The sequence below is a fragment of the Alosa pseudoharengus genome, unplaced genomic scaffold, assembly GCF_046254945.1.
Source record: "Alosa pseudoharengus isolate Yale_2024_CS ecotype anadromous, Long Island Sound unplaced genomic scaffold, YU_APseudo_1.1 YU_APseudo_1.1_scf_12, whole genome shotgun sequence".
In the NCBI taxonomy this organism is placed as follows: Eukaryota; Metazoa; Chordata; class Actinopteri; order Clupeiformes; family Clupeidae; genus Alosa; species Alosa pseudoharengus.
Genome location: NW_027468587.1, coordinates 31,761,345 through 31,785,944, shown reverse-complemented (window position 1 = coordinate 31,785,944; position 24,600 = coordinate 31,761,345). Strand labels below are relative to the sequence as shown.

At 38.9% G+C, this 24,600-nt stretch overlaps 1 protein-coding gene and 2 long non-coding RNA genes across 6 annotated transcripts; all 3 read left to right on the top strand.

The window, feature by feature from the left end:
• The first annotated feature begins 3,494 nt into the window (after nt 1–3,494).
• On the top strand, nt 3,495–6,424 carry LOC143118469 (uncharacterized). The gene is made up of 4 exons (XR_012986154.1): nt 3,495–4,581; nt 4,806–4,957; nt 5,054–5,127; nt 5,574–6,424. It is a non-coding gene; the product is annotated as an uncharacterized LOC143118469 (long non-coding RNA).
• Nucleotides 6,425–13,810: 7,386 nt separating this feature from the next.
• Nucleotides 13,811–15,111, top strand: LOC143118468 (uncharacterized). The gene is made up of 4 exons (XR_012986153.1): nt 13,811–13,841; nt 14,482–14,549; nt 14,779–14,889; nt 15,020–15,111. It is a non-coding gene; the product is annotated as an uncharacterized LOC143118468 (long non-coding RNA).
• Nucleotides 15,112–21,747: 6,636 nt separating this feature from the next.
• On the top strand, nt 21,748–24,297 carry LOC143118467 (1-phosphatidylinositol phosphodiesterase-like). 4 transcript variants are annotated; one of them, XM_076279521.1, is made up of 4 exons: nt 21,781–21,843; nt 22,514–22,604; nt 22,756–22,809; nt 22,982–24,297. In XM_076279521.1, the coding sequence occupies exons 3-4, from the start codon at nt 22,763–22,765 to the stop codon at nt 23,886–23,888; spliced, it is 954 nt and encodes a 317-aa protein (XP_076135636.1). In that variant the 5' UTR covers nt 21,781–21,843; nt 22,514–22,604; nt 22,756–22,762; the 3' UTR covers nt 23,889–24,297. The 4 variants fall into 4 exon arrangements, with proteins under 4 accessions (XP_076135638.1, XP_076135639.1, XP_076135636.1 ...); XM_076279522.1 differs by having other exon boundaries at nt 21,790–21,830; XM_076279523.1 differs by lacking the exon at nt 22,514–22,604 and having other exon boundaries at nt 21,748–21,830.
• Nucleotides 24,298–24,600: the final 303 nt, after the last annotated feature.

The window sequence follows — 24,600 nt, the reverse complement described above, 5'->3', positions numbered from 1 at the left end:
GGTTTGGAGTCACTAGGTCACATGACCTGGGAGGTATTGAAAAAAAGGAGACTGTTTCTGATATGAAATAATGTATTTTCTTTAAAATATTAATGTAAAATACAGTGTGCATACAGTGACCATAAAAAGAGGTGTGCCCGATGAGTCCCATATAGGATAACAATTCTGCATTGGTTTGGAGTCTCTAGGTCGCATGGCTTGGGAGGTATTGAAAAAAAGGAGACCGTTTCTTATGGTAAATAATGTATTTTCTTTAAAATATTCATATAAAATACAGCGTGCATACAGTGACTATAAAAAGAGGTGTGCCCGATGAGTCCCATATAGGATAACTATTCTGCATTGGTTTGGAGTCACTAGGTCACATGACTTGGGAGGTATTGAAAAAAGAGGACCATTCATATAGGAAATAATGTATTTTTTTTACAAAATATTCATATAAAATACAGTGTGCATACAGTGACCATAAAAATAGGTGTGCCCAATGAGTCCCATATAGGATAACAATTCTGCATTGGTTTGGAGTCACTAGGTCACATGACCTGGGAGGTATTGAAAAAAAGGAGACTGTTTCTGATATGAAATAATGTATTTTCTTTAAAATATTAATGTAAAATACAGTGTGCATACAGTGACCATAAAAAGAGGTGTGCCCGATGAGTCCCATATAGGATAACTATTCTGCATTGGTTTGGAGTCACTAGGTCACATGGCTTGGGAGGTATTGAAAAAAAAGGGGCCGTTTCTTATATGAAATAATGTATTTTCTTTAAAATATTAATGTAAAATACAGTGTGCATACAGTGACCATAAAAAGAGGTGTGCCCGATGAGTCCCATAAAGGATAACTATTCTGCATTGCTTTGGAGTCACTAGGTCGCATGGCTTGGGAGGTATTGAAAAAAAGGAGTCTGTTTCTTATATGAAATAATGTATTTTCTTTAAAAAATTCATATAAAATACAGTGTGCATACAGTGACTATAAAAAGAGGTGTGCCCGATGAGTCCCATATAGGATAACTATTCTGCATTGGTTTGGAGTCACTAGGTCACATGGCTTGGGAGGTATTGAAAAAAAGGAGACCGTTTCTTATGGTAAATAATGTATTTTCTTTAAAATATTCATATAAAATACAGTGTGCATACAGTGACTATAAAAAGAGGTGTGCCCGATGAGTCCCATATAGGATAACTATTCTGCATTGGTTTGGAGTCACTAGGTCACATGACCTGGGAGGTATTGAAAAAAGAGGACCATTCATATAGGAAATAATGTTTTTTTTTTTACAAAATATTCATATAAAATACAGTGTGCACACCGTGACCATAAAAAGAGGTGTGCCCGATGAGTCCCATATAGGATAACTATTCTGCATTGGTTTGGAGTCACTAGGTCACATGGCTTGGGAGGTATTGAAAAAAAGGAGACCATTCCTTATGGGAAATAAGGTATTTTCTTTAAAATATTCATATAAAATACTGTGTGCATATAGTTTCTATAAAAAGAGGTGTGTCTGATGAGTCCCATATAGGATAACTATTTTGAATTGGTTTGGAGTCACTAGGTCACATGATGTCAAAGCTATTGACAAAAAAGACTATGAAGGTAATTCAGAAGGTACTTTTTAGACGGCCCCTAAGGTCGGCTGGGAGCAAGTAGACAGGTCATCTGTTTGTACATTGTCTGCAAACACGGGGTGAAACCGGCCGCATATTTTTTTTTTTGAATATCTGTCGAATATCCGAATATCAAATATCAAACTAACTTCACCTCGGTGGTTAGTAGACCTAGTTCATAAAACAGAGTAGGCAAACCTTTTCTAAATCGTCATAACCCGACGACATAGGCTACTGTAGCCTAGTTGTTTAACCCAACTCCACACGTCGTTCTCTGTTTACAGTAGGCTACATTACGCGTCATTTCACTCAGTGGCCACACGCACTATGGCAAGCGATTTTATCATTTACCCGCTAAGTTTGACTATCTGGAATTAACATTGTAGATATCAACAACGTCTTTCTGACTAGTCGCAATTACATTTTGGATAGTTGGAATTGTCATTCAAGATATCTGTAACGTAATTGTGACTAGTCGAAACGTCAGATAGAGATATCTGTAATTTATAGTCAGGTGCACTATGTGTTTTTGTGGGAAGTTTTTGGGGATTATGTAAACCAGGGATTCCCAAACTGTGGTACGCGTACCCCCGGTGGTACGCGAGCTGCCACTAGGGGGTACGCGAGATGAAAAGGGCAATGGCGGAAAGGAGTTAAAAATTATTAATTAATTATTACTCTAATTAATTCATAAATAATACATAATTTCGAATCAGTTTATAATGATATGGACTCTATAATATGGTATGTTTTCATTAAAAAATAAGCTACACATAATAGGCAACACGTGATTTCCTGCAGGCAGCCAGAATATCTGGCGCGTTAGTTTCGTTGAAGTATAGGCTAGGTAGAAGGCTGCGTAAACATGGAAAACTGGCTAAAAACAGGGACACTGTCCAAAAGGCCTAATTAAAGCGATCGAAGAGGAGAAGCGAGAGAAACAGAGCAGGACACAGGTAACGATGGAATGGGATGGGGGGCAGACTAATGAAGGTGGAGATGGAGCGCAGGGGGATAAAAGAAAGAACAAGACAGAAAAGACTGCGCGAAGAAAACGAAAGTATGATGAGGCATAGCCCTATGGCTTCACGTGGATTGGGAGACAGACTGCCCAAAGCCACAGTGCGTGGTCTGCAGTGAGATGCTACCTAACCATTCTAATGTGGTTCTCCGCACTGTTTTTTTTTAACGTGAGAGCTCATAGACCAGTTGCACATTTTGATTATGTTATCATGTAGGGCGGCTAATTAAACAACGATGCCTGGAATGCGTCAATAGAATGAATTACTTTTTTATGTGTTGGATGGTGGGGCTACGCGAGCCGAGTCAGGATGTAGGCTAGAAGGTGGTCCGCGGGGAAAAAAGTTTGGGAACCGCTGATGTAAACTATACATTTTTGGAAAGGTTGTTGTATAAGGAGTCAGAAAATCAATGTTTGCATTTGCCCAGATGTTTGTGTGGCTGCCATATTGAATTTTTAAAAAATGGCTGCCATAAAACTTTAATTTGTAATATCTCGGCTTCTGAATAAGCTAAAATGTTGATTTTAACTTGTAAACCCGCATTTTTAGGGTCAGGGAATCCAATGGTGCTAGTTACAAAGCTACAAGACTTTACCACATTAACCCATCACTGAAAAAAAGGGGAAATGGGGGTTGTTGAATTTACAAAAATGCATTTATTATATTTAACATGATTATTTTAAGTTCCCTCTCCAAACATGTATTAATCGTGTAGAGCTATTTTAATCTTGAGAAATGTCAAATGTACGAATTTAAGTTATGTTAGGCGAAAGGAAAATTATGTTTTGTCTAATGACTCCGCCCACTGGCTTTCAGCAGCATGCCAAAACGGCCAGAACAAGTATTTTGTGTCCGCCATTTTTCCTCGGCAAGAAGCTGGAAGCGCTGTCCGTTGGTTCATTTCAAGATCATTCATTTGGAGAGCTGTGTATAAGGTAAAAGTAATTAAATCTTACAAAATGTTTGCCAAGTACTTAAAACACATTTTTTCTCACAAAGTCAATGGTTTTATTTGCTAGTAACGTCGAGTAACATGAGTAAGCTAGTGTGCTGCAGGTTAGTGCTCAGTTAGCTAACATAAACATTACATTAGCTAGGTTAGTGCAAAATGCATCATAGTATTAGGGCTAATGTTTCTGGAAATGTGCTTGCTTACAGTATGTGTTTGTATAGTATGAACATGTGTGTAGTTCAAATCTTGTTGTTGTTGCTCTACACTTAAAACTTTGAAGCTAACTTTTTAATTTAGTTGAATGGGGTAGTAGCTTAGCTTCTACTATGGGGAAATGTAGCACTATTTCTAGCAAGGCGCCAATAAGCTGCTCCACCTGATAGCTATGAAAAAGTGCACGTTAGAACTACACGCGGACACCCGCTATTTCAGAGGCTGTTGAATGCTTAATTTCCAAGCTAAGACAAATATCTTGGTCTGAAAATAATCTACACGAGATGCTGCAGTTGTTGGTATCAGTCTCGTTATCATTGCAAGGCTTAAAAAAGGCTTTAAAAAACGCTCTAAACATAGTCATTATCTTAAGGCAGCAAACTATGTATCTCTAGCCCTTTTGCGTGCTGTTGGTTTCTCTCTCTTCCCCTGCATCTTCTTTTTCATACTTGCATGTTGTGGACCTTGTATTAATTTTTTGGTTCTAGTAATACTGATCTGTTTTTTTTTTGTTACAGTCAAAATGCAGTATAGCTTACATAAGAAACATGCATTTAACAGTCAATTAACTCTAAGGGCTTTGGCTTGTTCTGTGTGGATTCTGTGTTCAAAGTTGTCGAGAGTGTGCGAGTGGAACGTCTTTCTGATGTTGAGAACAGGAACAACAGGGAGGTGGAAGGAAAGACGTTTGCATACAAGAGAAAATAAGTGGTATGTGAGACACCCATGATCAACGACGTCAAGACAAGATGGCCTGCGCTCTTTGAAGTATATGAGGTAGGCTATACGATTAATATGAAATCATAGTCTTGAGACTTGTCTTTGACTTGGATGAGACCAGCAACTCCCAAAGTAGTCTAAAGATGTGAGCTGGTAGTTTTTCTCAAGTCTTTCCAAAATCTCCTGTGTGGAAGTCTTTAGAGATGGTGTTTTCAGGTTGTCTGTAGTAATCACTGTGAAAACTAAGTGATTTCTCTGTCTGTGCTTATTCTTGTTTTCAGATCAACGCAGAATTTAAGCGGATCACAACCCTGCCCCTGCAGTCTAGGTTTCCTTCACAGCTAGATTTGCTGACAAACTTCTGAAACTGTTCGAAAAGAGAGGAGGGCAGATAGGCAAGAATCTACGGAGCATTTCGTCACAAATGAGTCAAGTAAGAAAAACATTTATGGGAAGGCAATTTTAGTGTTGTACTATATGTTTTAGAAAAATCCATGTTTTCATTTTCTTATCCTACTTGTCAATGCAGGCTGGGAATGCATTCTTAAGGGGCTTTGTGTTTACCTCAGCGATGACCCAGCAAATCTTGTGTGAGAGTTTGTGGTGAGTAAGAATTATTTAATTTTTCATGCTGAGCACTGAAATACAGTATGCCAGTATACAGTCATGGGCGAAAGTTTTTAAGCAAAATTCACACTTAGAGGTTTTTGATGCTTTTGATGAACAATGAGATGCTTTTATTAGTACAAAAGACACTTGTTGTGAAGGGGTGCTAATACTTTGGACCGTGCAGTATTCATTTCCCACAGCATTTTGGTAGTATTTTGTGTTGAATTTGGGGTTTTAGTTGTGTTGAGCTATTGAAATGATCAATGATTGGTTATTTTATCAAAAAGTGTGCGAGTTTTGCTTGGAAACTAACATTGCCAAAGGGGTGACAATATTTTAGTCCATGACTGTAGAAAAACAGAATAACCAGCCAGTGGGTCGGATATCAATATAAAAACAAAGTTCTCACACTTGGTTCCTTATTATTGTGCACTCTGCAGGAAGAAGACGAATTCATGCCATCAAGGAGCCACCGAGGAAACCACGATGGGGATCTATGTTGTGAGGCATGATGCCACCAGCAAACCAGAGGACATGGGGATTGTCCTAGAAGGTCAGCAGGTATAGCAGGACCTGGACAACGTAGCATTAGCTTCTGCCATGTTATTTGGCTTAGTGTATTATTTAAACCTTGACTACCCAAAAGAACTGAAGTACTTTTTTGAAGTGCTCCAGAAAGTTGTGATGGAGCTAGAGGGTAGTTCACTGTCCAAGAAACCCCAGATCCTGAAAAACAGACTTTGCCAGTTAGTGGTGCCCTGGACTATTGTTTATCCAGGAGTTTGACTGTTGAAATGAAGGATTGTTGATCCTCGTTGGTGGAACACACTGCCAGTTCATACAAGGGCAGGGACTTCCCTCTCCATTTTCAAAAAACTTCTGAAGACCCAGCTCTTTAGAGAACATTTCCTCTCATAGCACCACTTACAACAAGTCTTGCTGATCCTAGCACTTACCACCCGTCTTGACCTGACACTCAACTGTTTAAAAACAGCACTCACTGATGCACTTATTCTTACTGTACTCTACCGTTTTTGAATTGTCCTAAAATTGTTGAGAAAATTGCTTTAAAACTTCAACTGTTTACCATGTTGTTAGTCGCTTTGGTTAAAAATGCGTCAGCCAAATGTAATGTAATGAAATACCTGAAAAAAGTGGATCTGCTGTCAAGTGTTTTGAAAAAGACTGTATGTATGTAAGTATGTAGAATGTAAAAATAAAGGCTCCTTATGCATTATTTCCTCTGAAATTCTTGTGATGAATCCTAAATAAGATATTAAGATGGACTAGATTTAAGGACATATGATGCACTGCAGGGGGGGGGGGGGGGGTTATGAACTTAAAAATGAACATAACATGTTATTTTAACATGATATAATGAATAAAACAATCTTTCTATTAATATAAATAAAGCATGTTAATTTAACATGAATAAATCAAGTTTTTTTTTAACATAAAATCATGTTTATATAACATAAAAAAAATTGGTATATTTAACATGACTAAATCTGGTTAAGAGAACATGATTTTATTATGTGCAACCGATGTCATGTAAATCTGAAAGTTTTTTTTTCAGTGTAGATGCATAAGTGGGGGTCAAAAATGACCCGATGTGGTTGTTTTCTTCCATTATCATGAAAGGTTGCTCACGCTTAATACTCAATGTTCCTCAAAAAACATGTTTTTTTATCATCTCATTGAAATATATCCACAATATGGGTAAAAAAACTACACATCACAAGCAGTTGGTCAGATAGCTCGGAGTTCCTTTAATTGAAATTAAAATCAGCTAAAGTGAAACGTGGATGTTCTGGAACTATCGACATGCACATTATGATTAAACAACCTTTTTAATTAGACATGCATATGCATAATCATCATCATTTAATTAGATATGCATCATCATAATCATCATCACTTTCATACATCACGGCTTGGGAATCGTCATCGTTCTGGCACTGGCTGCTGCACTGACACATGTCAGTACAGGCTAAGTCCTTAGCTCTGCAGGAGCACCTTCCAGAAGAGCAGTCGATAGATAGATAGATAGAAAATAGATAGATAGATGTTGATCCCCAAGGGGAAATTCAAGGTCTCAGTAGCATACAGACCTGCACTTACAGTAGAAAAAGTAATATACATATAAAAAAACTCCACTGTACAATAGACAGTAGAAGATAAACATGATACTAAAATACTAAATATACTATATAATCTAAATCAAATATCCACATAGTGTGCTTAAGGATGATCAAGCATGACAGGGGAGGGACTGAGCCTGCAATTCAGTGTGCATTGTAAGGTGCTCTATGAGAGTGAGTGTCATGGTGATGGTGCAAATAAGTAAGTCCAACAGTGCAAGAATAAAGTCTAGAGACCAGCATAAAATAAATATGGACATATAAGAGAATAATGTATAATGTAGACAAGGTAATATAAAAAAACTATATTAGTGCAAGAGTAGGTTGAGGTAATAGGGTTACAGCCATTGGTCAAGTATTAAGTATAAGGTATTAAGCATCAAGTACGGCCACAGTCCAGGCTGTGGGAGGAAGGGAGGGGTTGTGCATATGTGCTAATATAGCATGTAAACAGTGTGGCAGTAAAACAGTAGGCTAGTGGACAGTATGTACACAAACAGACAGACTTTGCAGAGAAGTCTATCTCTCCTCCACCCTTAAGTGAAGCATTGAACAGTTCAATGGCCCTGGGGACAAATGACTTCCTCAGTCTGTCAGTTGTGCATGACAGTGAGCGAAGTCTCCAGCTGATCTATGAAGGTATATTGGGTGCAAAAGTGGCGAGCACATTTAACTGCAGATTTTGCATGTGCACACTAAAGTCGTAAATGTGTAACAGTAAAGTTGAAGTTGTACATATTTTTTTTATATCTTGTTAACACAAAATAGGGGCTACGGGTTCACAAATCCTTTTTACAGGTACACAAATCCTATCCTGTGAGTCACAACTTTCAAGAGTCATGCACTCGACACTTTTGCTCCAAACGTTGCAGCGCAGTTGGTGCGAAACACATTTGCACATCCGTGTTTCATAATCTGAGAACATGCACAACATTCGTGCATTTGTAAACCCAAATGTGAACTAATGCATCCGAAGTTGTGCATCTGAGAAATAATTTCTCATTAATACAATTCTACAGATCGCTTTGATTTTCTTGCACGACTACAAGTCAATTGATACAAGTGCTCGAATCTGCTTCTACGAGTGGTGATACTTTTGCTCCTGGCTAGGTGATATAATAGGAGCAAAAAGATTTGTATGTGTGCACGTCGAGCGAATCGATCGAGAAAACAAGGCAGCCGGACTGGATCGCGCTCAGACTACCATTGCCTGCTCATAAGGTAAGTAACATGATAATAATATGAAGAAAGTTATCTTGTTTGTTGGTTTACATTATCATGACAGCTATGTTTAGCTTAGTTTACCTGCTTGCTAAATCCTCCAGTGCCAGATCAAGCTAGCTAAGTACAGAAATATAACACTGCCCGTCCAAAATCGTTAGGACACATTATCTGACACAATCGTTCTGCAATATTCGAACAGCTGACTTGTATCTTGCACGAAGACAGATAGTGCTAGGCAAGTTAGCAACTGTTTGCTGGGCAGCCATTATGAATAATAAGGTCATAAAACTTAACACCGCAACAAATATTTTTTTCCTCGCTTTGTGCAAAGAAAAACTATAAATCGTGTGTCCTTCATTGATAAGGAAACATGCTGAGGTTACTTACTTTATGAGCAGGCAATGGTAGTCTGAGCGCGATCCAGGATCCAGATCCGGCCGCCTTGTTTTCTCGATCGATTGCTCGACGTGCACACATACAAATCTTTTTGCTCCTATTATATCACCTAGCTAGGAGCAAAAGTCACTCGTCACTCGTAGAAGCAGATTCGAGCACTTGTATCAATTGACTTGTAGTCGTGCAAGAAAATCAAAGCGATCTGTAGAATTTTATTAATGAGAAATTATTTCACAGATGCACAACTTCGGATGCATTAGTTCACATTTGGGTTTACAAATGCACGAATGTTGTGCATGTTCTCAGATTATGAAACACGGATGTGCAAATGTGTTTCGCACCAACTGCGCTGCAACGTTTGGAGCAAAAGTGTCGAGTGCATGACTCTTGAAAGTTGTGACTCACAGGATAGGATTTGTGTACCTGTAAAAAGGATTTGTGAACCCGTAGCCCCTATTTTGTGTTAACAAGATATAAAAAAAAAATGTACAACTTCAACTTTACTGTTACACATTTACGACTTTAGTGTGCACATGCAAAATCTGCAGTTAAATGTGCTCGCCACTTTTGCACCCAATATACCTTCATACTGATCAAGCTCTTCTGCTTTGTAATAGTGCTGTGGAGTGGATGACATTCATTGTCCAAGATGTTGATCAGTTTGTTCAGGGTCCTTTTGTCTGATATTGAAGTGATGCACTCCAGTTCGGCTCCCACAACAGGACCAGCTTTCCTTACCAGCCTATCTAGTCGCCCAGCATCCTTCTTCTTTGTGCTTCCTCCCCAGCATACCACAGCATAAAAGAGGACGCTGGCAACAACATACTGGTAAAACATCCTGAGGAGTAGGCTTGGGTATCGAATATCGAGTATTGGTTGGAACCGGGACTATCTTTGCGATTTTCCCGGAATCGTTCAAAAGTTTAAATTTCGATTCCTAGTTTCGATTCCCAGTCCGCCGACCGGAAAAAGAAACGGCTAAACACCAACGAAGAAGCGCATAGTTCATAGAATTAAAATTCATGTTTCATTCAGAAAGCAGGGTTCCCGCGGATCCTTAAATACAACTGAATTTTCGAAAGAGAGGTATTAAATGTGCGTATGGGACCGCCAGCGAGTGCAAGAGAGTGAGTGATGTCTCAATCCAGTTTCGTTTTACCACCTCCACATTGACCCCATCAATGAAGACTGGTAGTAGAGCGGGCTTTGACCTGCGGAAATCCACCACCATCTCCTTGGTCTTTGAAGTGTTGAGTTGAATGTGGTTGAGTTTGCACCATTGCACAAGTCCTCCACCAGGCTTCTGTACTCCTCCTCTTGCTCGACCCTGATACACCCCACAATTGCAGTATCATCAGAGAACTTCTGCATGTGGCATGACTCAGTGTTGTAGCAGAATGTGTACAGGGTGAACAGGACTGGCGAGAGCACAGTTCCCTGTGGAGCTCCGGTGCTGCTGATCACAGTGTCAGAGAGACAGTTTTTCAGTCTGACGAACTGTGGTCGCTCCGTCAGGTCATCTGTGATCCAGGACACCAGGTGAGCGTCTACACCCATCTGCAAGAGCTTGTCTCTCAGTCTGAGGGGTTGGATGGTGTTAAAAGCACTTGAGAAATCAAAGAACATGATTCTCACAGCACTTTTCCCCTTGTCTAGGTGAGAATGTGTCCTGTGTAGGAGATATGTGATGGCATCGTCCACGCCCACTTTCTCCTGGTATGCAAACTGTAGCGGGTTTAGTGCATGGCATACCTGGGGTCTGAGTATGCCAGTCACTCCATTGTCTCACATGTTGTGTTGATGTTAGAGCGACTTTTTAGAGCAAGATTTACACTTGCATTGAACCAACTCAAGGATGGCCTTTGGGGCTGGGAGGACCTCTGTGGTCACTGGTTTGAGCATGCCATCCGAGTATCCATTTTGCAGAGGATCCAGCTGTGGATTCTGCAGAGCAATGGCTGCCTGTGCCCATACTCCTGTGTTCTTTTTGCAGAAGCACTCTTTCTTATCCAGTAGATTTGTATGGGATCGTGTGAATGGCAATGAAGAACCAGATGTTGAGGGGTCGGGCTCAGCGGTTTCTGTGCTTCTTCTTTTTTGTCCACGCTTTTTGGCAGTGTAGTGTCCTGTAGCTAAAGCATGTGCATTGCGATCTCTTGCACGAAAAATCACTGCAAATAAAATCTTTCAACAGGGAGCTACTTTGTGTGTGGATCACTCTCAGCACCCATTCTATTATGTTTGCAATGTGCATGTCTTTGTAATAATTCCCACAATAAATATTAAATGTTTTAATGAGTGATATAAAAAGTATTTATTTTTTGAATAACAGCAGGAATATGAAATGATAACTTTTTATTACATTAAGATATTGCAAGAAAACAACCACACAGGGTCATTTTTTACCTACTCATACACTGAAGGGTTAGTATGGTAAAGTGTAAGTAGCACCATTGGATTCCTTGACCCTTACAGTGTGGGTTTAGCAGTAAAAATCAACATTCCAGTTTATTCAGAAGTTGAGATATTACAATTTTAAATTTTATGACGGCCATTTTTTAAACTTCAATATGGCTGCCATATAGACATCTGATCAAATGCAAACATTGATTTTCTGACTCCTTATACAATAACCTTTCCAAAAATGTATAGTTAACCTAATCCCCAAAAACTTCCCACAAAGGTAAAAATCTGAACATAAGGAACCTGACTATTAGTTTTGACTAGGCAAAACTGAATTACAGATATCTGTCATCACGTCATTGAAAACAACATTCAACTCGTCACACATCTTAAATGGCAATTGCAGATATCTTTAATTCAGTTTTGACTAGGCAGAATGAAAGGTGAAGATATCTCAAACGTCATTATGACTAGTGCAAATTATTGTGCAAGACGTTGCTCTAGTTCCGTAGCAGAGCCCATCTACTTATTAGACATTCTGTCAGCTAATTTCCCCTCCCCAACATAATCGAAGAAAAAGTGGGCTTATTTCCTTATTTCTATGAATGGAAGAAGAATAAGCAGGCTGTAATGTCTTGTTGACATCTAAAATAACTAAAACTCAGGGACACCGTGCAGGTTTATTAGACTCTCACGTTATCAACTGGCTTGATCTCTGTTTCGTAGCCTACATAAATTAGTAGGCCTAGGCTACTAAATGCACCAGCACCATCTACAGGAAATTCCATTCATAATGGTGTTGGCTGTAATCGAAAAAATCAAAGCAACATTGAATCATCAATTCTTGCTGCCAGCTCCTGTCTTGCATAGGCTGCAGCATTAAAAAGACGATTAAAAACTCCTTCGCCCTCTGGCTGCTCTGACATGGTGCTAATTAGTGCTAATTACAAAGTTAACAGTTAACAGGTGCTATGCGATTTGATGTTTTGAACAACAACACGCTCTTCTCCCGCCTAAAGTGGGATGCGGGCCTAATTTGCATAGCAATACAGATATCTCTAACGTCATTTCGCCTAGTCAAAACTTAATTCAAGATATCTGAAAAGGAACATGTAGATATCTTGAATTGAAGTGAATTAAAGATATCTTCAACTGGAGTTATGACTAGTCAGAATCAAATTGTAGATATCTCTAACTGGAATTACAGATATCTACAATTCAATTGCAGATATCTGTAATTAACATAGTAGATATCTGCAACTGAATTGTAGATATCCGTAATGATAAACCCCATAGAAATGAATAGCAAATGTGGCGTCATTTGTCCTAGGAAGAATGTCTTTGTGGATATCTGAAATGACAATTATGGATAGGAAGAATTCAATTGCGGATATCTAAAATGTTCGGTTTGACTAGGCAAAACTGAATTACAGATATCTGCAATACATATCCAGTCTAGCGGGTAAATGTTAAAGTCGCTTGCCATACACGCACAGCACGTGAATCTGCCATCTGCAAGACACCAGCTTGCTAATGGTGGTAGTTCACTGTGATAAACATTAAAATTACAGCCTGACAAGCCAGACTAGGCAATAACATATTTGCTGCCGCTAGGGTGCGTTTAGATTTCTAGGCTATTAAAATTAGCTTTTAATTTAATCAATAAGATGTAGCCTTATAGCCTATGATCTCTGTGTAGACAATAGCCTAATGAAAACTGAAAAGAATCGTTTTCTGAAAATTTTGTTCCATGTGCCCTTTTTTTGAGCCCCTGCCCCTTCAAAGGTCTCTGCACGCCCCTGCACAAAAGCACAGACACACACGCACACAGGTACGCACACACTCACACACACACACACATACACACACACAAACACACAGACATATAAATGATGTTTTCTAAACAAAGTTCGGGAGGAGCCCTTAGGGATGATTGACAGCAATTAACTCACCTGTCTTCCGCTGCCAGGGTATTTAAGCCGGCCTCCTTATCCATACGTCACACGCAGCGGCGCTCGCAAAATTATCCCTCTTCCTACCCCTACTCCTCCATTTCACTGATAGCCCAGTTATGCATCCTCCTTACACTGGGGGGTGCAAGCGGCCATCGCGATCTCCGCTTCAGGCATTCCATGACCACGGCCAGCTACCATGCCAAACACGCGCTTATACACTCACACTCTCAAAAATAGGGGTACGGTTGGGGTACATTTTTGTTCTTTTAGGTACAACTTTTGACCCTGTACCTTAAAGGGAACAAAATTGAGCCCCTAAAGTACTAATATGTACCGTTCCTGGATCATTAATGTACCTTTTCGCAAAGGGACCATATTTGTACCTAAGGGTACAAAAAGTACATGGCCTGTCACTCAAAAGTTGTTGGGGGAGGAGATTCGGGACGGGAGCAACCGTTATTTTCCCCCTCAACTTTGTTCATCTCACTCACCAAGAAATGGAGCAACTTTCAGTGAGGAGCTTGGTGTGAGAAAACACATGTGCAGGATGGAATAATATTTGTGGAAGAGGAGGCAAAGCTATTCAGAGGTAAGGTGTAGTTGCAATTTATCGAAATTTGGTTTGTACATTGTAAATAGCCTACTGTTACAGTAATGGAGTCAGATTGTTGGCTTAAAGGCTAACATTAGCATTCGCTAGCAACTTAGCCTAGGTTAGCTATGAATTCAGATATTTTTAAATGGAGTTCAAACTCCTTCAATAATGCATGACTATCGTGATAAATGGTAAGGAAATGATTTGTGTGTGTGTTTTATCTACTATTTCCCATGTCAATGTTAAGTTTTTGTGGAAGCCATTAAAGCCAACTTTCACTAGCAATCATTATCCTAACTAGCTTAGCCCATAGATATATGAGCATATCCTAGCACTGTTAGCCATACATACTTGCTAACTTCCCTGAAAGGCTGGTTTAATATCAACGGTAGTGCAGGTGAAAGAAGCCTGGTAAGTGCATACATGCAGTAAGCATGATCACTCTCAACACTGTCATTTTGTTTAGGTGAAAATTAATTAGTTGAGTTGCCTATGTTCACCAGAACATCCTGGTTGTCATTGCTTATCTAGTTAGAAGCTAGAGGGAGCAACTCAGAACCATTCTATAATGTTATAAAGTTACTCAGAGCTTGATAATGGTCTAAAGTAAATCTAACGTTAATCCTTCTCACAGATACCCACCAAGGCAGAACATGGCCACTTGGAAGTAAGCTTACCTTTCCTAAAGGATCTAATGGCTACGTAAGTTACCCAACTTGGTGTTTTTTTTCTTATTGATGTTAAATACATATAGAAAAGTATTGCATAATAAATTATGCAAATTATAATAATACAGACAACTTTTTGATTTTTTTTTTGTCCAATAGCAATTTATATATTGGTTAAGATTATCTTTGTGCTATTTCATTGTTGTGTCATTTTGTTTAATTATATTATTCTATTGCATGGCATTTGTCTCTCAAACACATAGTGGAGCAGGCAGCTTTTGTTCATGAAGATACGGTGAAAAGGAGTAAGGAGAAGTTTGGGAGAGTCAGCCGGTCCATGGAACTTGTAATGAATCAACGCTGATCTATGCCAGGTGAGCAGATTCATATAGTTACATACATGTATTAGACAAGGTATTTTACACAATCTGTCTGAGGCTATTTATTTGTGTGGTTGAAAAAAATCTTATTCTGAGGTTTGTGTTTGCATTTTGCTTCCAACAGATGTAAAACCCCTGCTGTCATTGGTGAGGCTACCACTGCTATTGAAAATATGTGAACGTCCTGTAGATCAAGTAAGGTTCCAGTAAGTCAAAGTGGATATATGCAGAGGAACAGAAGTTGAAGAGGGGGAAAACAGCAGCCTCTACTGCTGTTGACCTTTACTTAGCACACTCTCCTGAACAATATGTTGGATTTCTGCCAGTTTTTGAAATTGAACTTTGGTGCCTTTTGAGACTCTTGCCTTTTTAGTGGCTCGCCTCATGATTGGAAGGATTGGAGTGTGTTTTCTGATTGATTGATTTATTGGTGAGGTAATGAACATTGTAACAATATATTGTACATTTTTACAGGCTTGCTAATATTTCCCAAAGGCTTGCACATTGTTTTCTGAGATACTACTCTAAAATGTCGCTATATGACTCATTACATCACACATATCGTTCACTCAATTCTATGGTGTATGCACTGTGAATGAGATCTAAGATCATAGCTACTAAGTTACTGCAAGGACTTTGTTAATTTTGCAACGTGTAATGGTTATGGCAAGCAGATACTGTATTTTCATCACTGTCACATACACGAGTATTAACATGAACTTGAAAGCATACAAGGTTTGTTGGAGTAATTACTAGCTCAAATATTGGTATTTTATAGATCATATAAAGGTGTTATTAGTGCTATCGTGCAAATTAATATATTTTTTTCCTTCTGCGTATAAACACAATGTGGCTATTCAGGCAAAATATTGTAAACCAAAGTGTTTTATTATTTACACTTACATTAAGAGTCATAACATGTTTTACGTGAATATGTATATTGATATGGATATAAGATATTTTGATGTTTTGATATGAATGTGTTTTTAATATGAACATGTTAACATTTATTGTACCTGTATTCATGTGAAGTATTGTGTGTAATATCCCCCCAGAATAAACATTTAAATGTACTTATTGGTTGTGCATATATTTTAGTTATACCACCTTAAATTTTCACTGGGGTTGTACCCTTGAAGTACAGAATAGTACCTTTTAAGGGTACTATGTGATAATGATATATACAGGTACATTTTAGTCATTGCAGGTACACAAGTGTACCTTGATGGGTACAGATGGCTAGGGTACACAAATGTACCTGCATTCATAGGTACAGTATTGTACTTCAAAAGGGTACTGCCCCAGCGACAAGCATTTGTACCGACTTAGGTACACACTGGTACTTCCATTTCTTAGAGTGCAGTATAGCAATCATGCCGACGGGCGAACTAGTGGAACACACACATAAAGACACACACACAGTAGACATGCAGGCATATGTACGCACGCACGCACATGCACACACACACACACACAGGTACGCACACACACACGCACACACACACGCACACACAGGCACACACACACACAGGCACACACACAAGCACATGCACACATAAACACGCACACATGCACAAACACACGCACCCATGCACGTTCACACACACGTCTAGTTATTATGACCGCCGCGCAGCGAAGCGGCGGTCATATAGGTTTAGTCAGATTTTTTATTTTATTTTATTTTTTTTTATTTTTTTTTTCGCATGTCCAAATTTCTGTCAATGATTCCCGGGACACTGAAAGACCGGGGTAGACGAAACTTGGTGGGCATGTAACCCCATATGGATAGCATGGAACCATCGTTTTTCGTTTTGATCTGTAGCCCCCCCGCTGGACTGCACCCCCCGAAAGGAGGGTAGGGCAGACACAGTTTTCTGTGAATATCTCGAGAACCGTAAGGTTTAGGAGGACCATTTTTTTTTTGTATGTTGATCTCAAGGGGCCATGTCAACCCATTCCATAACCAGTCATTTCATGTATAGCGCCACCTAGTTAAACACAAAAAAGTAAAAATGAGGTGTTGTAATCGCAGGTATCTGTGACCTAACATAGTCAAAACTGCACGAAATTGGAAGTGTAGGATCATTATGACACCCTCTGAATGCACGCCAAGTTTCGTGGAATTCCGTTCATGGGGGGCCACACAATAAATTAATTTATGTTACTATACACCAACTGGCCTGTAGGTGGCCGGAGACAGTTTTCTGTGAATATCTCGAGAACCGTAGGGCCTAGGAGGTCCACCTTTTTTTTGTATGTTGATCTTAAGGGGCCATGTCAACCCATCCCATTACCACTTATTTCATGTATAGCGCCACCTAGTTAAAAATTAAAAAGCAAAAAATTAGGTGTTTTCATCACAATATCTCTGGCTGACATGGTCAAAACTGCACGAAATTGAAAGTGTAGGATCATTATGACACCCTCCGAATGCATGCCAAGTTTTGTGTACTTTCGTTCATGGGGGGCCTTACAATAAAACAATTTATGTGTACATTTAGTGACGTACACCAACAAGGATTCCCGGGACACTGAAAGACCGGGGTACACAAAACTTGGTGGGCATGTACCCCCCACATGGATAGCATGGAACTGTCATTTTTCGTTTTGATCTGTAGCCCCCCCGCTGGACTGGACACCCCGAAAGGAGGGTAGGCCAGATACAGTTTTCTGTGAATATCTTGAGAACTGTAGGGCCTAGGATGACCATTTTTTCCGTATATTTGCCTCCAGGGGTCATGTTAACCCAGTTCATGTGCACACATGTGCACAAACAGATACACACACACACACACATTCACAGTAATCATGACACATACTCACACAGTAGACATATGTACGCTTCCATGCACAGGCACATACGCAGGCACGCACACACACACACACACACTCACACACACACACACACCCACACACATAACATAAACATAACACAAACAATCAAGAATTTCTCATAATTATGAACAGGCAAGATGGAGGTGGGGTTGTATAAAATGAATTTTACATGTGAAATCTATGAACTAATCATGTTTTGGTACTTGTTGTCTAGCAGATACCAGTGAGAATTGAGTGTGGATAATGCAATTTAGTGAGACAGTTAGAATCATATAGGCCTTTCAGCGTGATTTCTTTTTGTGGAAAAAATGTGCTGGACTGGGCGGCGGTCATATTTTGTACCGCTCTGCGGTACATCTAGTTATTATTATTATTATTATAATTATTATTATTATTATTATTTTACTTTTGTATAAGTTTAAATGTTAGCTGGTGGCATAGAGGCACCTAACAAGGTGAACACTATGAAGTTGCAACTTAGTGGTATCATGACATGCACACAAAATAGCTTCCACTGACCAATGCAAAAAAGCAATGCAAAGTAGCTGCAAACAGCCTGAACAGGCTTTATCTGACAACTTCTGATAAAAGTAACCGTTTGTGGGAGGCCAAATAGAACACTTTCAAGTTGAAAGACTCTTACTCTACAAGTTGAACTCTAAGCTGGGGGCATAGACATACTGTGTGTGAAATAATAACCAAACATTTTGAATTTAATTAATATTACCGTGTGTGTGTGTGTGTTGTGTCGACCCCCCGCCAGACTGGACCCCTGGTAGGGTGGACACAGTTTTCTGTGAATATCGAACCGTAGGGCCTAGGAGGACCACATTTTTTTAATATGTTGGTCTTAAGGGGCCATGTGAACCCATCCCATAACCACTCATTTGATGTATAGCGCCACCTAAAAAAAAAAGCAAACATAAGGTTTTGTCACAGAAAATTAGAGGTGTAGGATCATTATGACACTTGATAGCAATAATTTTACGGTTAAAATTAATAGTAATGTAATTTCTAGACTAGTTTCCGTTATCCACGTGGCCCTTCTTGGTTTAAAACAGACACCCTCCCCTCCCCCAATGAAATGCTAATGTGGTGATTCAAGGCCTATCAGGTACACAGGACAAAGGATGTTACCTTGATATAATGTATCCATGTGTCATGAAATGTAAATGTATTCATGTTTGGTATCATTGTGATAGTCTCAGTACAAGGATTGTAATGATTTGATTGTGAGAATGTTTGGAACATTCTATAAGTGATATTTCTGATATATAAGATATCTCTCCTCATGCTATTCAGATAGGTGTGAAGTGGGTGTGAGTAGGTGTGTCTGAAGCCAACTGGAGAACCAATCATGTGGGCTTGTTTTGGCGCCATTTTCTTCTTTGTTTAAAGCATTTAAAAGTAACTAAACTGCAATGTTTGTCAGATTTAGAATAAGACTTGGACTTAGACTAGAAGGATGTAGAACTGAAGAGAGAGGTTGGCTACAGGCCAACCTAGGCCTTACAGGCCTATAGGCTAGATAGACCATAGACCATTTTTTTTGTACCTTTTCTGCTTGTAACAGAATAAACGTGATTCCTGAGTTTTTCCTGAAGTTTGCCAGTCTAAGATTAATATTAAGTAATTATTCACCACAATTACTTTCACACCCTCTGAATGCATGCCAGGTTTCATGGAATTCCATTCAGGGACATATAATAAATGAATTTGTGTACATTTGTAATCGTAGGTATCTCTGGCTGACACGGTCAAAACTGCATGAAATTGGAGGTGTGGGATCATTACGACACCCTCTGAATGCGAGACAAGTTTCGTGGAATTCTGTTCATGGGGGCCATACAATATATGAATTTATGTCTACATTTAGTGACTGTACACCAACTGGCCTGTAGATGGCCAGACACAGTTTTCTGTAAATATCTCGAGAACCGTAGGGCCGCTCATTTGATGTATTGCGCCACCGAGTTAAAATGAAAAAAACAAAAACGAGACGTTGTAATTGCAGGTATCTTTGGCTGACAGGTTCAAAATTGCACAGAATTTGAAGTGTAGGATCATCATGACACCCTCTGAATGCATGCCATAAATTAATATGTGTACATTTAGTGACTGCACACTACACATGCACACACACATGCACACAAACACACAGATGCATAAACACACATAAAGACACACACACAATATGCAGGCATATGCACGCACGCACGCACGCACATGCACACACACACACACACACACACACACAGGCACACATACAAACACAAGCACATGCACACATAAACACGCACACATGCACAAACACACGCACACATGCACGTTCACACACACGTCTAGTTATTATTATTATTATTATTATTATTATTATTATTATTATTATTATAATTATTAGTATTTGACTTTTGTACAAGTTTAAATGTTAGCTGGTGGCATAGAGGCACCTAACAAGGTGAACACTATGAAGTTGCAACTTAGTGGTAGCATGACATGCACACAAAATAGCTTCCACTGACCGATGAAAAAAAGCAATGCAAAGTAGCTACAAACAGCCTGAACAGGCATTATCTGACAACTTCTGATAAAAGTAACCGTTTGTGGGAGGCCAAATAGAACACTTTCAAGTTGAAAGACGTTTACTCTACAAGTTGAACTCTGCAAAGCTGGGGGCATAGACATACTGTGTGTGAAATAATAACCAAACACATATGAATTTAATTAATATTACCTTGTGTGTGTGTGTGTGTATGGGTGGGTGAGTGGGTGGCTGTGTGTGTTTCTTTGTGTGCGTGCATGCATGTCTTTGGGAAAATTGGTGGTAAGTTCTAGGAGTGTGTGTATGGAGATGTCTTTCATCTCCTGAATGAAAATTATACTCTTTCCCATTCATTTCCTATGGCGGTCATTTTTGACCGTAAACAAAAAAGTGTTACCAAGTTGAATAAATCACTCAAAATTCAAAGAAAGTAATCACAATGAATTCTATGTGTTCAAATGCCTTTTGTGAAGGATATTATAAGGTCTTGAGGCAATTCGATTGTTCGGTTAGATTGCACCACATGTTACCAGTGTGTCTCTTACTCAAAATGCTCAGTCTGATTATGTCTCAAAAGCAAGTATTTATACCAAGAAAACTGTCAGTGCAATCAAAATGCCATTCCTTACGCCATTGTTTAGTGAAACTACTTTGTCATGTTGTCAATATGACAGTTTACTATGTAAGTATTTTCTAACAAACAATGCACAAGGTAGCACTATTTTCTGTGGCATAGCTATTTCAAAGCTAGAAAATAGTTTTGAAATAGCTATATAAATCTTGTCATCATCATCATCATTATCATCATCAGAGGTGGACGAAGTACACTATTATTAATGTTAGCTGGGGGCATAGAGGCACCTAACAAGGTGAACACTAGGAAGTTGCAACTAAGTGGTAGCATGACATGCACACAAAATAGCTTCCACTGACCGATGAAAAAAAACAATGCAAAGTAGCTGCAAACAGCCTGAACAGGCTTTATCTTACAGCCTTGTTCCATGAATGGTTTACTACTCCCCATTTGCCTAGAAGTGTACAGTGGACGTCTGATAAAAGTAACCGTTTGTGGGAGGCCAAATAAAACGCTTTCAGGTTGAATGCCTTTTACTCTTCAAGTTGAACTGTTCGCTGTAACCAGAAAGCGGTACAAAATATGACACATCTATACACAAAAGCAAGCAATTGCACACATGCACACCTTCATTTACATACACAAAAGTTGCAAGAGTAGGGGATGGAGTAGGAGATGGAGACAAATTGACAAGTGTGATTTATTTTTGCGGAGAGAATTTGCAGGACTGAGCGGCGGTCATATTTTGTACTGCTTTGCGGTACATCTAGTTTTGTTCCTAAGTGTTGTTTTTTTAAATGTCACTTTCCATGGGTGGGCCAGTAACATGAGAGCACCCTACAAGAACAGCCTACATTCAGCTTGATAACAAATCAGCCCAACTGGACACACCTTTCATCAAAAAGTATAATATGATGGTGTTCACTGTTGGTATCAGCACAGCACTGCAGAACTGCACAGCATTCAAAAGTTGCCTCACTTATGGTACGAAGACCACGTAAGCTTTTCTCTTATATCTTTTGTATGCTAGATTTACACCTACATTACATTCATATAAAAATGCATTACATTTTGTATGGTAAGTACACCCACATTACATTAATCTACAGTTTAACTTATTAAAATATAAATTCTAAGCGTAATTACAACAGTATGAATGATCTTTACCTCATTTGTCTTTTTACAAAATGTGTTATAATTTCATTACTTTTCTGTATAATGAAGTAAAGTAAATCATTAGTTCAAATTTAAGTAACTACAGGTATATGGACAGGACAGCTGAAACATCCTTTCCTGCTGATGTAAATTAAAATTTGACATTTAAAAAGAGATATTTCTGGTTCTGGGCAAAGTTTGCATGTTACATTTTTATCAGCAGTCAGACATGGCCCGATGAAAGGACTGTATTTATATTGTATACATGTTATATGTTTATATTTCTTATATATATGTGGTACATTTGGGTATTTGTATGAAAGCAACCAAAGTAATGAGTGGTAAAGTAACTTTTCAAAAGAAGTAAAGAGTAATCTCATTAGGGGTCCAAAATGTACAGTAAAGCTTCAGGGACCCTATTATTTTTGTGTCTATTATTGTGGATCCAAGCAGAGAAGCATTGTCTCATTTTGCAAAAATCACACATTAAATGTATGTCGTATTTTCTATAGTCTCAACCATTCAGCTGCCACAGACTTTGCCATAGCTCACTAAATCCACTTGAATCTCACACAGAAGACTTGGGGTTCAAGGCTTGCATTGGTAATTTTGATGTTTAATTCTCAAGGTTCTTTGTGTTTTGCATTTGCTTGGACCCTGATAATGGCATCTAGCAGCTGTATTTTCAGTTTAATAACTATCTATCCCAACACTGTTCATAAGCCATTTATCACAGATTTCTTTGTGAATTTAGCCCAGACATGAAAAGCAGCTTCCTCCAGACAGCCCTTTTTGCTTTACTGCTCGTGTAAGTATGACAAATAAGTGCAAAGCATACCGTATGCATTTATGCATTCTAGCAAATACGTTTATGGGTTTATAGGAAATGTCTGTTATTTGTTGACATTATTAACTTGAGAGCACAATGCATATGAATTTATGTCATTATGTCAAAACACCAATTGTTTAATCCTGTACAGAGCATTTCAGGACTTGAGCCACAGTCAGAAGGACCAATCATTTAATGATGCAGCGGATCTCAACCTTCCAGAATCGTATGACATTGGCTGGATGAAATCAATTGACAACAACAAGTTGATCTCTGACATCACCGTCCCTGGCACCCATGACACCATGGCCCTTCATTGGGGCTCTTTTGTAGAATGCCAGGCCTGGTCATTGGAAAATCAGCTCAAGGCAGGCATACGTTATCTGGATCTTAGAGTCAAGATGTGTGAAGAAAAGCTCAAGCTTGTACATGGATGCTTTTCACAGCATATAACATTACCTGAAGTGCTTAGCATTATCCAGACATTTCTGAAGGACTATGTCAGTGAGGCCATTCTTGTAAGGGTAAAACTAGAAAATGTAACGCCGAATCATAAACAAGATGCTAAAAATCTTATTGAAAATTTCCTTAGAGATAATCCAGGCATTGAGACATGGGATAAGTCAAATGTACCAAGTATGGGCGATGTTAGAGGCAAAATTGTTTTCATACAGAAAGGAGAGTTTAACCTAGGTATTCCAATTCATGGTACTGATGCGAGCGGGGATTATAAGGTCAGTGAAATAGATAAGAAAAAGGAGAAAATTAGGAACCATTTGAAAGAGGCTGGGGAGATGTGTGGTAAGGGTGAGGTAATTCTGACTTACTCTAGTGGCACGGGCCTTCCTAAAGGCGCGCTGCCTTTAACACCAAAAGTAATAGCTAAAGAAATTAACCCTTGGTTAAATGAATATCTAAAGCACGACAATCTGAAAAACATACCTTGTTTTGGAGTCATTGCTATGGATTTTCCTGGCTTTGATCTCATAAAAAGGGTGATTGGCCTAAATAAACTTAAACCTGTTGTACTTGACTCACGGCGTCGGACTAAAGCGTAGTGTTGGCCGCGTCGGCTCCAACCTGAGCCCTAATTTTAAGGACTCGTGACTTGACTTGAACTTGGGTACCGATGACAGGGACTTGGACTCGGACTTGTGTGTTGTTTGCATTTGGAGATAGTAAAATAACCAGATTTTAACCTAAATCAATTTTGTCTGACTTACTAATAGACTTATAGTAATGCAAAGACATTGTGAATTAAATTTGGATATTTTCAATGCAATAGTTTTACTCAATGAACTGTATTACAATTCTACCTATAGCACGTAAATCTTGTGTAATCCACAAAACCTTTTTCATTTCGGTAATTGTTTTATTGAACATTTAAGCCATAACATGTCAGACATTCTCTGTTATAGGCAAAATAAGACTGACTTGGGGGCATCAGTTGAATGGAATTAAAAGAAAAAACGCATACACACATGCCTGCATACTTTACTTTGTGCACAACAATAGTCTTGATTATTTGTCATTAAAACTATGAGACAGCATGCAAAACCTAATGTTTAATGGAAGAAGACTTCATGTGATGCCACTGATTAGTCATTGATTGAATCAAGCCGATCATCCCATAAAGAACATGTATGTTGGTTCAATAAATGGGGAACATTCTGACATTCTTTTTTGTCAGCGGTACAAAATATGACCACCGATCAGTCCACCGATCAGTCCTGCACATTCTCTCCCTACTCTTTTGTGCATGTAAATGAG